This window comes from Magnolia sinica, chromosome 9 (assembly GCF_029962835.1).
Source record: "Magnolia sinica isolate HGM2019 chromosome 9, MsV1, whole genome shotgun sequence".
In the NCBI taxonomy this organism is placed as follows: Eukaryota; Viridiplantae; Streptophyta; class Magnoliopsida; order Magnoliales; family Magnoliaceae; genus Magnolia; species Magnolia sinica.
The window spans coordinates 57336803-57352329 of record NC_080581.1 but is presented as its reverse complement, the minus strand read 5'-3'; the positions used below and the strand labels follow the sequence as shown (position 1 = coordinate 57352329).

Sequence of the window (15527 nt, the reverse complement as noted above, 5' to 3'; positions counted from 1 at the left end):
CGTGCGTGTGGTGAGATGTCCCTATCAACTCTCTCCGGCTGTGAAGATTTCGCCACTGACGAAACAAAACTCCTGAACTGCTCCAAGATGTCAGGATCAAGTCTCTGAAGCTCCTCAGTGAGCCATGTACTGTCTAAAGCTGGGCATGACTTCCTCTTGACCAAAAACTTTTGAAATTCGCCGTCTCACGTCGATATTATCTAATGATCCAAAATATCCTCCATCTCCTCTCTGAGTGTGGGAAGGGTAGGTATGGGAGGTAGAGGCTGAGAAGACGGGTCGGGAAGGGGTTATGGATTAAGGGAAAGGTCTGAGGAATCAGGATGGTTAAGTGACAGGCTGGACAATGTATCAGTGGTCCCCTGAAATGCAACTAGATCCTCCATAGTGAATGTGGAACTAATTCCCATGGAAGGTGGAAGATCTACCACATACGCATTGAGACCATTTCATTTTATAATTTTAAATGGTCTAGCGTTATGCGTGTGTAATTTACGAATGGCTCCCTTAGGGTACCGCTCTGGCCTAATGCGGACCATCACAATCCCCTACATTGAATTCCTTAATTTGTTTATGTTGGTCGGCAAAAATTTTGTAATGTTCATTGCTAGTATTGATCTTTCGCTTGATTTCTTGATGCAATGATTGAATATGATGTGCTAAGGATTCTGTAGACTCTGATGGCCTATGGGACAGGGACATAGGGACAAGATCAATAGGCTTTCTAGGTTTATAACCAGTAACGACTTCAGAAGAACTTAAAACTTGTGGATTTATTGACAAAACTATTAAATGTAAACTCGGCGATAGGTGGTGCAGTGTCCCACGTCCTGGTGTGCCCCCCCCCCCCCCCAACTAAATACTTGAGCAAATTTCCCCAACTCCTATTGACTACCTTAGATAGGTTTAGTTGAGTCGCCCCAGGGACTAAATCAATGGCGTGCTATATATCCCTCATAGAGGGAAGCTCATCCGGTAGATCATCAGGAAAGACATCACGAAACTCATCCACTACCAGAATGGCCTCAGTGGGTAACTCTGCACTAGCCTCTGGTGCACTTTCCCTAGCCATAAGGGTGTACACCATCAAGTCCGACTCAGTCTCTCGCTCAAAGTCTTTGGTATTTAGAATATGGAGAGGCTTAGACTTGGAATTGGATTTCTCAACCAACCTCAAGTGATAAGAGAAAGGGAGGTATTTTTTCTTAAGAGTTTCTTTCATTTCTCTCCAATGGACTATTGGGGGTTCCCTCAACCTCTCTTTCGCTCCATAGTAGCCCAAAACCTCTTTGCTTGGCCCACAAGTTTCATCTTGGCAAATCGGACTCGACGAGCATCCGACATATCGTACCACTCAAAATAGTGGTCCATATCCGCCAACCAATCTAGAAAAGCTTGAGGGCCCAAGTGGCCATTAAATGTAGGGGCCTCTGCTCTAACTCTCTTGAGGAGTTGCGCATCTGCGTTATAATAATCATGATGCCCCTTGCGGGATGGGTGCACGGGTGTGCACCCATGTCTGTTTCTTTGGCCCACATTCCCTTGTCTATCTTCTTGACCAGCTGCTTGAGATTGGGCTTCTTCCCCAATGATGGGGTTTGCCCAGGTAGTCTCTAGTTGGGTAACATGCACATTAAGTTGATCTGAGTGTTGGTCAATACGTTATTCCAAGCGCCTACCCAAAGACTCAAAAGTGTCGGGTTATGTTGTCCATTGACTCTTGTAATTGCTCCATGTTTAGTGCAGGGTGCAACCCAAACCGCGACCAGTACGTGTGGGCATACAACTACTCACTCAACTCAAAGGTCCTCTAATGCAATTATATGTGTCTACATGGGACTAAATGCTTCTATAGGACTCTATATGAGGGAAACTATGCAACACTCCAAAAATTCCAGCAACATAACTGTCCAAACAGTTTGTTAACAGAAAATTCAACAATAAAAATTGGAGAATTTCTGACAATAGAAAATTCAACAGTCTATGTTGTGAATGATGGGTCCTAAACAGCCCTATATGATGAAATTTAATGCAAAATAAATGCGAGTAGACTAAACCCTAAACATGCAATGCAATCCCCTATGAAAAACCTGTCTCTGATACCAAATTTGATGCAGGACATGAAATTTTAAACATGATATGCGAGATTCTAGGCTTTAGATCATACTAGTTCAAAATAATCACACAAAATTCCACATCACACATAAAGTCAAGCACTCAATCAAGGGGAATCTATGCGGGTCCAGGCCTACACATGCTAGGGCTAGATCAATTAAAATTATAGACCAAACAATACTCAAAGGAGAGAAGATTCAGCCACACATGCACAGGAATAATTTCCCCAATCTAAGGGATTCACAAGTTTCAATTCGGAAAACCCTAAAGTTGGAAAAAAGGCAAAGAAATTAGGCGTTTAAGAGAATCTAGGGTTAGGGTTAGGGAAATCATGTAAGAGAGGAGTGAAAGAGAGGAGAGAGTGAACCTGAAGGCCATCTGCACGTGTGGACAGCAAACCACGCCTGACGCATGTGCGCTGAGGGCAATCCGCACGTGTGTGGGGTCCACGAACCCAAAACCCCCCTCCTTGGGGCTGGTCGGCTAGGGTTGGACTACAAACCCCCCCAAGTTTTGGTCCGATCCAATGTACAGTCCGTGCGTGGTGCTTCGCCAAAGTTTCAGCCCTCCTGTAGGGCCAGATTCCAGAAATCTACTGTAAAGAAGGAATGACTGCAAAATAACAATGGATTTGCAGGTGGAATGACTGTAGGAGAATAGGAATACGGATGGTAGAAGGTGGGGGCGAATCGGGATGGGTGTGGCTTCGCACCAAGGTACTTAGCCCTTCGAAGAAGGGAGGGTTTCACACCCAATTGGATTTTCACAACTCTAAGAGGAGCAGGAAAACACATAAATTTTATTCAATCATCAATGAGAAAAAAGACTACAAGGGGTGTCTATTTATAGGAAATCCTAAACCTCGAAACTCGCACCATGTGTGCACCCTATTACTTGGAAACATAGTAATAAAAAATAACAACTAATTAAAGTAATCTAAACCATCCATGATATTTCTAATAACAATAATAAGCAAAACCCAAAGAACTAGATCACCTAGGGTAGTTGGCCATGATCATGAGATCTAATGATGGGATCCACATGATGATCGGGTCCACCCCAAGGAACCAAAACACGGTCCTCTAACTAGGAGGCCCTCCATGGATGTCGTCATTGATCCAGATCGAAGGTGGGGCCCTCCTCTTTGCGTACGTGCGTAAGGGGGGCGTGCGTGTGCGCGAGATGTCCCTATCACTTATTCGTCTTCATATCATATAAATTACAATGAGGTCACACTACAATTCAAATCCTTGGTTACCTTGCTAATTGATAACAAATTAGACGACATACTTAGGACTAATGGGATAATTGACAAGGAAAAAATGGGGGAAACAAAGATAGTACCCTTGCCTCTAATAAGAGCTAGAGTAGCATCTACTAGTTTCACATGTCCTAAACTAGAATTAGGAGTAAATGAAGAAAAAAGCTAGATGTACTTGTCATATGATCAGTAGTCTCTGAATCAATAACCTAAGGGCTTGACGGAGATGTAAAATGAAGGGTAGTGGATGTATTACTTACTAAGTCAAAAAAGTGGATGGTGAGTCCTTATTCTGAGTGGCATCTCTGAAAAAAGTATCATCTTCATATTTTGAGAGATAAATACTATCACCAGTCGATGGAACCACAGGTGAAACTAAGGAACCATGTCCCTAGCAGTAGTTTAAGAATCTCTGCCATCTAAAGCAACTCAGCCTAGATGTCTACCACAAAGAACCCATCAATAATCCACTGTATGTCCCTCTCTACCACAATAGGTACACAATCAATCGATGCCATGATCACAACCAATATGGCAACCATGACCATACCTGCCATCACGTCCTCCTCTTCTTGACTTCTACTACAACTAGTAATAGCATTGTCAAAGTTTCGAAATCTTGTCACTATAACAGATTTTTCCCTCACAGTCGATCCTATAGCAGTGCGATGCTTCTTATCATGTAATTATAGTGCTTAAACGCTATTAAGTGATGGTCAATAAGGTGAACCAGGACTTTAGGCGTGAACTGGTTCGAACTCTGTGTTAAGGTCCACCAATAAACCACAAATTATTTCTCAATGCTTTTTTATATGCTTTTGCTTCTATGGAACAAACGACATGATGATCTTCCAAAAAGGATAATTCTTACCATAAACCATGCATCTTAGCATAGTAATCAAACACTAATCGTTCTCCTAGTCTTAGATTTCTAATCTCCAGATAAATATTATAAATATGAGCCATATTATTTTGATTTGCATACAGTTCATGGGTAGTTTGCCATATCTTAAGAGCATTAAACAGTAAATAAATAAACATTCGCTAACTTCTGGTTCCATCAAATTTAGAAGGCAGGACATGACAAACAAGTTATTTTTTTTTTCAGTCTACATACGAAGGATTAGACAATGGAGGTTCTATGATACTACCATCTATATATCATAATTTTTTTTCCTCCAATAAACACCTTGACGGCTTTTGACCATGAAAGGTAATTGGTGGGCTTAAATTTATGTGTGGTAGTATGTCAATTAGGATTTTCATAATGAACAATTAACTGTTCGATCTTAGAGTTAACATGATCAACTATCTCAGAAGTCGACAAATCAGACATATATACTCTAAAAAAAATTGTGAGAGATCCAAGGATAAAAGCTAAGGCTGGCGAAATAATTCAGAAAAGAAGCCCAAAAGACAATATATTGCCAGCAAACTCTTATTGTTGCTAACCAAATGTTGAAAATCTAGAGAAAAAAACAACATAAAAAAATTGTCAAACCTAAATTTCCAACAATATCTTCAACCATTCAGCAAAAAATAGCAAATTCCACTGAAAAAAATCTTCAAAAAAGGAATAGAAGAATAAGAATTTCCAACAACCTTTTCAACCGAACAACAAAAAAATCAGCAAGGGCTTCAATCGCATATGAAAGACAGTAAAAATCCAGCAACGCATGATTCAAAAACCCTATAAAAAATCCAGCTGCAAGCCACCCCTTCTGATGGATCACAACGAGTCAACAACAACAAGGCCTCACAAATCTCAAAAAAAAAAAGAAAGAAAAAAAAAAGAAAAAAAAAAAGAAAAAGAAGAAGAAGAAGAAGAAGAAATAAGGGAGATGGGAAAGGAAGAAAGGAGGAAAGAAATAAAAGAATATTAGGAAGGGAAGGAAGGGAAACACTACTTGTTGAGAAAAAAAAAAAGAAAAAAAAAGAAAAGAAAAGAACAAAGGAAAGAATGAAAAGACGATTATGAAGGATTAGAAACAGAAGAACGGAAAACACCAGTTGATGAGAAAGATTGGAAAAATTAACTCATAGAGTTAAGATGAATAAGAATGAAAGAAAAAAGAAGGATAAGAAATCCACAGGAGCACTTAAGCTCTGGTATTATGTACAGAGGAGAGAATTTGAGTGTGTGTGTGTGTGTGTGTGTGTGTGTGTGAGAGAGAGAGAGAGAGAGAGAGAGAGAGAGAGAGAGAGAGAGAGAATAAGAAGAAGAAGAATTTAAGAGAGAAAAGAAGCTCGTAGGGCTAGGATGTCTAGTCCTACCTTATGTATGCTAATAGGAGAAAGAGGACAATTACATATATTCTTTTACTAGAAGGGAAAAACTTAAAATAAATAAATGAATAAATAAATAAATAAAAAGAAGAAAAAGACAAGGGACAAATAAAAAAAAGCATAAAAATAAAGATGAAAAGTGGAAATGCTAAGACTAAGGCCCATAACATATAAGACCTAGTTGTATACAGTGTTTCAAATATCAATACAATCGGCCGATATTATCGGTATCGCACCACTGCGAGACGATACACTTGCGATACCCCCCGGAAGATACCAAAAAATCCCAAATCCAGATATCGGCCGATATATCGTCGATATCTCATGGAGAATCGGATCCGAGCAATGGAGAATAAAAAAAAAAAATTGAATTAGAAAAGAAGGAAGAAAGAAATCGGAGAGTACCTGGCTATAATGGTGATCGGAGGTGGGCCATTCGACAGGTAAGTACGATTTTCTTGGCATTTTCTTCAACTTCCCTCTTTCTCAGAGATTCCGGCGAGGAATCAGGCCCGATCGACGAACTGTTCCTTCCGGAACGAGATTTGAGGGGAGGAACTTGCGTGAAAGACGGATCGGACTGGATCGAACTGCGTGGATGGAGCCATGGAGGTGAAAATGGAGAGGGAAAGTGAAAAGAGGGGCGCGGATGGGGAAATCGGGTTGCGTACTGAGTTACTTAGTACGCTCTTATTGTATTGAGTAAACTCTGTAGGGCCCATTGTGAAGTATATAGTTCATCCACACCGTCCATCCGTTTTTCCAGATCATTTTAGGGGTTGAGCCCAAAAAAAAAGTATATCAAAATCTCAAGTGGACCATACCAAAGGAAACAGTGGAAGTATTGATTTCCACCGTTGAAATATTTATAAGGCCCCCAATGATGTTTATTTGTCATCCAAATTGTTCATAATATCACAAAGACATGGATGAATGGAAAAAACAAATATCATCTTGATCTAAAACTTCTGTGGGCCCCCAAGAACTTTTCAATGGTAGACTTTAATTCAAACTGTTTCAGGTGGTGTGGTCCACTTGAGCTTTGGATATGATTAATTTTTCTTTCAAAAGCCCTGAAATTATATGATAAAACAGATGGACGGATTTGATAAAATACATGAATGACAGTGGGTCCCACAGAGTTTACTCAGTACACAGTGCGCAATCCGCTTCGGCGGATGGAAATAGGATTGTGTACTAGTTACTCAGTACGCTTTTATCGTACTGAGTAAACTCAGTTGGGTCCACCTTGAATGTATGTGGTTTATCCAATCCGTCTATAAGTTTTTTCAGATAATTTTATACGTTGAGCCTAAAATTGAAGCATATACAAAGCTCAAGTGAACCATACCACTGGAAACGGTGCGAATAGTGATTTCGACCGTTGAAATCTTTCTAGTGCCCAAAGTGATATTTATTTCTCATCCAACATGTTCATAAGATTTTTTTTTATTTTTTATTTTTTTATTTTTTATTTTTTTTTAAAGACTTGGATGAAGTGAAATAAAAAATATCAGCTTGATCCAAAACTTCGGTGACCCCTAGAAATTTTCAATGGTAGACACTCATTTCACACTATTTCCCGTGGTGTGGTCTATTTGATCTTTGGATATACTTTATTTTTGGTATATAGAGCTGAAATTAACTTTTAAAATTGATGGACGATGTGGATCAAATAGATAAATCACAGTTGATCCCACAGAGTTTACTCAATACGCTTAACATACTGAGTTACTCGGTACGCAATCCGCTTCCCCACGGAAGGGGTAGATGCTTTCCACCGTTGAAACCTTTCTCCACTGATTTCTATGGTGGGGTCCACTCGAGCTCTAGATCTGACCCATTTTTTGGCTCATGCTATAAAATGATCTCTTCAAATGTATGGATGGTGTAGATAGAAAAAATACATCATGGTGGGGCCCACGTAACTTGGTGACGTCTCGTGCCCTGTCACTGACGGGCGTTCACGTCACATTGCGTACTCAGTACGCTCTTATCTCACTGAGTAAACTCTGTTGGGCCCACCGTGATTACACGTGGTTTATCCACGCCGTCCATCCGTTTTTACTGATCATTTTGGGCGTTGAACCATATCCACAACTCAAGTGGACCACATTACAAGAAACAGTGTTGAATGAACGTTGACCATTAAAGACGTTGTGGAAGCCATAAAAGCTTTGGAACAACTTGAAATTTATTTTTTCCCTTCATCTGGGTCTTTAAGACCCAATCAACAAATTGGATGTCAAATAAATAGTACAGTGGGCCTTAGGAGGATTTTAATGGTGGATATCCAATCATTATTGTTTTCCTTTAGTGTAGTCCACCTGCGACTTATATCCCTATGATTTTTTGTATCAATCCCTAAAATGATCCATAGAAATGGATGAAACAAATACATTATGGTGGGGCCCACAAAGCACCGACCACTAGCCATGAGGCCGGTGTCAGGGGGAGTAGCCAATCCGTCTCCCCATGCAACGATACTGATGGGTTGCGTAGCCAGACTGCCTACTGAAGTGACGCACCAAGTTCTGTGGGGCCCACCATGATGTATGTGTTGTATCTACACCATCCATACATTTGGGTATATTATTTTAAGGCATGAGACAAAGAATGAGTCAAATCCACTATTTTCTGGCTACACACCGTCCTAAAATTTTTAATGGTGGGCATCACTCTCTCCACTGTCTTCTGTGGTGGGGTCCACTCAAGCTTTGGATCTGACTCATTCTTTTTCTCATGGCCTAAAATGATATCTCTAAATGGATGAACGGTGTGGACACAAAACTACATCATGGTGGACCCCACAGAACTTGGTGCGTCACTTCAGGGTCTACACCACAACTGGTCCCCATCATATGTATATTTCTCAAATTTTAATTCTTCAGTTCTTCTTTTGCTTTTTAATGAATTGGTTATGTTTTCATACATGACTATGATATATTTATAAATATCATGCATTCAATTTAAATATATTTGCGTTAGTTCAGTTAAACATCGCATAACTTAGGACCCTATACAAAGGAAATTTATTATGTGCATCTTTTTTTTTTTTTTAGATGTTATGATTTAAAAGTGTGTATTAAGGGCCTTTTTAACAATTCCTAAAGTTTCATTAAAAAATTCAACCATTTTCCCAATGTTTCCCCATGTTTCCTAAAAAGTGCGATAAACTATGCGATACAAACGATATATCCTATACAATAACCGATACGTATCTATATCCCAAGGGTGCGATACTTTGTGCGATACTGATATTTCGAACACTGGTTGTATATACCTATGGGCATAGTCATAGGCTCACATGTACATATACCTACACAAATTATGCAGTAGTTCGTGATAAATCAACCACAAGTGGTCTTCTCTTTAGCTCATAGTGAAGTTTGTTGGGTGTCAAAATTATAATCAGTGGCATGGTATTTAAAACCATTTTTGTTATGGCCATAACAACCATTATGAAATAGTGACGGTGGTGCCCGTTATGCGATACAGGGCTAGAATGCCTAATTTGAGAAACATGACCTATAATTGGCCGATACGGGACTAATATGGGGCCAATACATTTTTCTTCGAAAATTGTTTTACTATTACAGAGCCATAATGACCGCTAGAGTTGCAGCTCATATTCATAATGGCTATAAGGCTGGCCATGACAACCATCATTACTGTTATTGAATACCTTGGTCAATAGTAGCCTTATTGGCTGTAAAAGCAAACTACATATTAGTTACACAAGAATGCAAGAAAGGTATTTGGTTGAGAAGGTTGTTAGAAGAATCGAAAATTAAGAAGAAAAAGCAATGGTGGTTCATTGTGATAGTCTGAGCACACTACACTTAGCTAAAAGTTTAGTATTTCATGCTTAGACCAAGTACATTGATGTATTGTATCAGTATGTTCATGACATAGTGGGAGACAAGCATATCTTATTATAGAATATTTACACCAATGACAACATAATGAATATGCTAACAAAGCCTATTGAAGGGATAAAGTTTATTGTACAAGACTTCTCTTGACCTTGTTGTACATTACCTATTGTGGTGATGATTGACCAATTACTATTAGGAGTCTTTTACACACTATTAGATAAACTAGTCTTTAAGTTGAAGAATGTTAAGGTAGTGTCCTTATATAACCAATACGTGGGAAGCTTAGTTTGGGTTGGGTTTCCTAATAGGAAACCTTGCCCTCTCTCTTTCTTCTTTTTAACCAATATGTGGGAAGCCTAGTTTGGGTTGGGTTTTGGTAAATGCTCTCTTTAGGGTGTGTTGACATAGGTACCGAGAGGGTGATGTTCTTGGTTCTTCCTTGGTGATAGATTTTCCTTGTATGATATAATAGTGGGAGATATTAGCCTTGCATTCTTTGATTTATCTTGTTTTAATAAAGAAGAAAGCCCCACGTGGCTGCCTCATAGATGTTGTTATATTCCCAAACCATATAAATCACTATGCCTCTTGTCTTTTTGCTATTTTCTTCTTCTTCTTCTTCTTCTTTTTTTCGTTTCGTTTTGCTTGCATCGATTGTGTGCAGGTGTTTTTTCACAACACCAAGAGACTCTTCAACATTATGATTTTTAAATTTTAAATGAGGTCTGTCAAGAAATATTTTAATAATGGAAGAGGCCAGTTCCATTGCAAGTCCTTTAGAATAAGCTTATTCTAGAAGTGTTTCTCTTGGGGCCCATTGTGATGAGTGTATGACATCCCACCTGTCCCACAGGGTCACCCCACCATAAAAGTTGGGCATCTCAAAAAATAGGCTAATCCAACCATCATGTGAGCCACCACATGAATTTGGAGGTTTATGGTGTAGCCCACATAATGATTGGATCGCCTGATTTTCGGTGAATCCCATCATCATGCTGGGGCTCAATGAATGGATTAGATGGCATACACAAAACAAGGTGGGCCATGCATAAGCAATAGCGTATGTGCATGTGAATAATTTGGTGAATAAACTTCAACACTCGGGTTAGTAACTCTTTACACACAGATGGACTACTTGTGGAATAATCTTATTCTGCCAGAACTTGCAAAGGAACCGGCCTCCTAATAGAAAGATTTAAGTTCTCTAAGATGGAACTTCGTGTTCCATAGAGCTTGCAAATGTGGGTCCCATGGTTTAAACTGTAGAATTAATACAATGAATCCTATCATGGATGGACCATGCCCTTAAAATCTCCCCGATTGAGCTACCTTTCAAATCTAGATCTACAAATCCATGGTAAAAAAAAAAAAAAAAAAACACCAATAGTGAACACTAAACGAAAAAAGGCCAAAGTTTAGGACCTTCAATTTGAGAAAATTTTAGAGTGTGGTGCATCCATTATGGGGGCCATTAGATAACAAATAAACGTATGACATGAGCCCCACATTTACAAACTTAGCAATAGGGATTTTATTTATTGGTCACTAATAAAGAATTCTCCTTTTAGAAAGATCTGAGTTCCCTGCTTTCAATGAACATGAAGTTCACTATTGTGCACCGAATTTGTATATCTGGTGGTGATGGTTGGTTTATCTAAGCCATTGATCTTATGGCCCTAGTCATAGATGGATCATGCCCAAGAAATCTCGTGAAATGTTCAACTTTAACCTCTCCATTCAATGGTAAAAAGACTAAAGAATCAATATGTAAGATGCTATAAGTTTTTTGGGCATGATACAACCATCCATAATGGGGGGAGTCAGTTCAATGTCTCTGAGAAACCAAAATAAAGGCGCACATGTACAAATTCAGTGCATTACATGAAGTTCATATATATATATATATATATAGAGAGAGAGAGAGAGAGAGAGAGAGAGAGAGAGAGAGAGAGACCGTATGCATAAAACCATTTGCGCACCATAGTATCAACAGTCAAATATGAAAAATGTCTGAGATTGAAATGGCAATTCTGTCTTTCGCATTCAATGGAAGAGCGACGAGAGAGACTCACTGCTCTCTTGCACGCCGGGAATGTCTCTCTCAACTCTCATTCTCCCACAGAAGTGGTTGACATTACTAAGTTTTCTAGCCCCACCTTGATGTATGTTATCCACACAGTCCATCCACTCTGCGAGATCATTTTACATCATGCGCCCAAAAATAGGCAGATCCAAAGCTCAAGTGCACCATACTGCAGAGAGCAGTGGCATAATGTCGCCTACCATTTAAACCTTCTCAGGGCCCACCATGATGTATATCCGTCGTCCAAACTGTTCAGAAGGTCACACAGACCTGGATGAAGGGAAAACACAAATATCAGCTTGACCTAAAACTTCTGTGGGCCATAATAAGCTTTCAATGGTAGGCGTTCAGTTGCGACGGTCCACTTAAGCTTTGGATCTGCCCATAAAAAGGATGGACAGTGTGGATATAACACAGACATCATATCCTGCCTGAGTATTAAACTGTTTGTAGGTTCTAGAAAGCCTGGAAATGTCGCCTTGTGATTACCTAGACACCCTTCCTTTTGGAAAACCCGCCATGCCCTTTAATAATGCATGGCTTTCAGAAAGTCCAAAAGTTAATTTCATGCATGTTTTACCCCTAGCCACACACACACACACACACACACACATTTATATATATAGGTCTACTCATTCATTCACCCCACTAACATATATAGGTAACTTGTATCAGGTGGAAATGCAGCAGATGATCAAAGTTGCATATGAAAACTGGGGAGAAGTAGTCCCTTATGTTGATGGGGACATTCTTGGTAGTTCCTCAAACGTGGCCGTTGATTCCCTCCCATGTGGTTCTATGAGGCTGGAGAATCCAACCAACATTTGTTCAAGCTCTCAACATTCTGGTGGACTGCCTTTACACCAACTAAACGTTTTATCTCCCCCTGTGATGACGAGCTCAGATTATAACAATTTGTTCCATTTCGAAGGCATGGGATTTGTAAATTATTCTGATCCTCCCATTGATTACACTTTTTGGGCTGAGCTAGAATCGCAAGCAAACCATGTGAACACCACCAGCAGCTTCTTCAACATGTCGGTGCAGTCTGTACCTGCCAATGATAAAGCTCATCCGACATGGAAGACGTTGATAACTGTACTGAAATTCTCCTTCCGTATTGTGGCTTTGAAGGATCCGGATGCATAAAATGCTTATAAGATCCTAGACCTAAAGGTATACACTGTGTACTTTGAGTTTTCAGCTTCTTCGAGTGGGGGGGACTACTGTTCTGTAATCCAGACCGTTGTTCTGCTGGGGCCATGACTGCACTGGATATAGGTATCTTCTCGATGGGCTAATAATATACTTTCAACAGTTTGGATCTACAAACTGTGGGCCCCACTTGTGCAAACTGAAAAACTAGTATTATGGGTGTCCTTGGGTCGACGATCCCATAATTCCTTTGTTGTGTATGAAATAAAGTGACATTTGGACTCCCTAAGCACGAAACATTATTGGTATTTTGTTAAATTTGATTGGATTGAAAGACCTCGGTTTGAAATTTCACTCTCCTTTTATAAATGATGATTAATTTAGTTACGTTTGTAAGTGCATGTGTTGGGCTGAGCAGAATGCTTTTCTTATTATTTAGTTAGTGTTTGGAAACAGAATTATTTTAATTAGTATTTGAACATGAAAGAGCATTTGACAACTTTGTGACTGAAAGTCAACTGTGAATTGTATTTAGGCCGTTTGGCAATCATGCTATTAAAATTGCAGTTGTTTTTCTTTTTTTTATCTAAGGTGGAAAACATCCATTTGGGTTTTGTTTTCTGTACCCGCACCTCAACATATTCAACCAAATTCCAAGCTGGGGTACTTGTCGTTGTCATCATCTAGCCTTATCCAAATTAATTAGAGTTGGCTACATGAACCATGTTCCACCATTCCACTCTATCAATGGCTATATTAGACCATATTTAATCTAGTCTTTTATTAGTATCTCTAAGTATATAATTTTGGGCATTCCTCTTGCCCTTTTAGAGCCTTTGACTTATACCAACTTACTCCTAACCAACAAAGTTTTTTCCCTCCATTGCACATAACCAAATCATCCTAGTCTAGTTTCCCATGACCTATCGGTGCTGCTCCCAAGTTTCATATAATGCATTCGCCTTAATCCTATCCTTCCTCGTCTTGCATCTTAACATTGTCACTTCAGCTATACTTCCTATATATGAACATATTATTCCTTAACTACCCAACATCATGTCCTATAAAGTAATTCTGGTCTTATGACTATCCTATAAAATTTCCCTTTCAGTTCGAGTGGTAAATGATGATCATGTGAAACTCCATTTCCTTCAGCCGAGCTCGAATTTTATGGGTGACATTCTTAATCTCTTCACACTAATTCAGCATAAACTTTAATGCAGTATCTTGGATTGTGATTATTTTATTGTTATAGTGGAAATAATCAAATTGCAAATTTCCTTAGCTTGTGGGCTCATCCCAGGCCAGTTCATATACAGCCCTAACCAAGAGCAGGTAAGCTTTAGAATGATCTTGCCGTGATCTTCTTAGTGACCACAGTTGTGGTGTTGAGCTGGATCAGCCTTTCGATGAGCAGCACTTTTAAGGCCTGCTTGGATGAACTTGCCACAAAACGAGTGTTCATGCCTGACCAATTGTCTGGTAGAGGATGAGATGGTGTTTGCATGAGTACATCCGAATGCACAATATGAACAGGGATTTGGCTCAAAATGCCTATAGGCATCAAACGCCACATTTAGTAGTGCATCCAAGTGGACCCTTAAGGCTTTAGGTTTTGTTCTATTGTGCATGGAGGGACTATATTCCAAAAAAAAAAAAATCATATATTGGTTTGACTAGAGAATAAAGAACTTGCAACGGAATTTGTTAATCCACAAGATTGCACAAATTTAACCTTATAGTAGTCTTACTGATTTGCGGTGGTGTTATATTCCCACCTGTGATGTGACGAAGTTTCACAAACCATTAAATGTGTTCCATATTGTATGATTGTTTCGTGTTCCATAGTTTTTTTTCCTTGCCCCATCTGTTTATAAATCAATTCTGGTCCATAATCAATAACATCTTCCCCATCTGTAGTAACTTTGAGTCGAAGAACACCATATACTGATGGGTGGTGAGAACCCATATTGATTATCATGAAGTTTTTTTCTTGTTTCCCATATAGCCATATATGCATTTTCTTTCATGATTCACTATTCCATGATTTTGTTGGCAAGTACAAACCAATCCGGTGCATCTTCCTCTGTCTGTTGGATTCTCAAAAAGAGTAAATGTTGGAGGAAGCTTCCAGCAACATGTGCTTTCCACCATGCTGCTGTTCAGTTCTAGATGCAGAATCTTTTAATATTTTTTTGGTGTTTGTTACGGTACTTAATACCATACCCCTATAGTGTTATTTAAAAGGGCATTTTTGTCTTTTCACCTTGGTGAAAAATGTCTATATAAGGGAGCTCTTTTAGTCCATTTGTACTCAAGTCAGTAAGCTTGTAAGCAACAGTAAAATAGCAAAATTTCTCTTCTCATTTCTTACGTGTCCAGTGAGTTCAAATCTAAGGCTTTGTAAAGCCAAGAAAAGCTCTGGCTTATACAGCCATCAAACTGGTATCAGAGCCAATTGCCAACTCGCCTGGAAAGCAATCGTCAATCCAGGAATAGTTGATGCCATGTTCTGAACAATCAGCACCAACGTGTCCCCGACCAGGCTGTGGACAGCCGCAGCGTCAACTGACAGCCTTGCACCAACCGCACCATTCGAGTTCTCGCGAATGTCAAACCAACCAATCCCCATGTATGCCACTTTCTCAATGACATTGCTCGGATCAGATTTCTCTGAAGAAAAATCTGTTTTTAAAAAAAGTCAGATTGCAAAGCCAAGTCGCAGAGCCTAGTACAGTTTCTAGAAGAA

The 15527-nt window shown here is 39.4% G+C and overlaps 1 protein-coding gene across 1 annotated transcript in view; it reads left to right on the top strand.

The window, feature by feature from the left end:
* LOC131255469 (calmodulin-binding protein 60 A-like) overlaps positions 1-13291 on the top strand; it is a 119256-nt gene extending 105965 nt beyond the window's left edge. Inside the window, exon 7 of the mRNA XM_058256196.1 lies at positions 12299-13291. Coding sequence (XP_058112179.1) covers positions 12299-12772 — 474 coding nt within the window. The 3' untranslated portion in view covers positions 12773-13291. The remainder of the gene's footprint in view (positions 1-12298) is intronic.
* The last annotated feature ends 2236 nt before the right edge of the window (positions 13292-15527 follow it).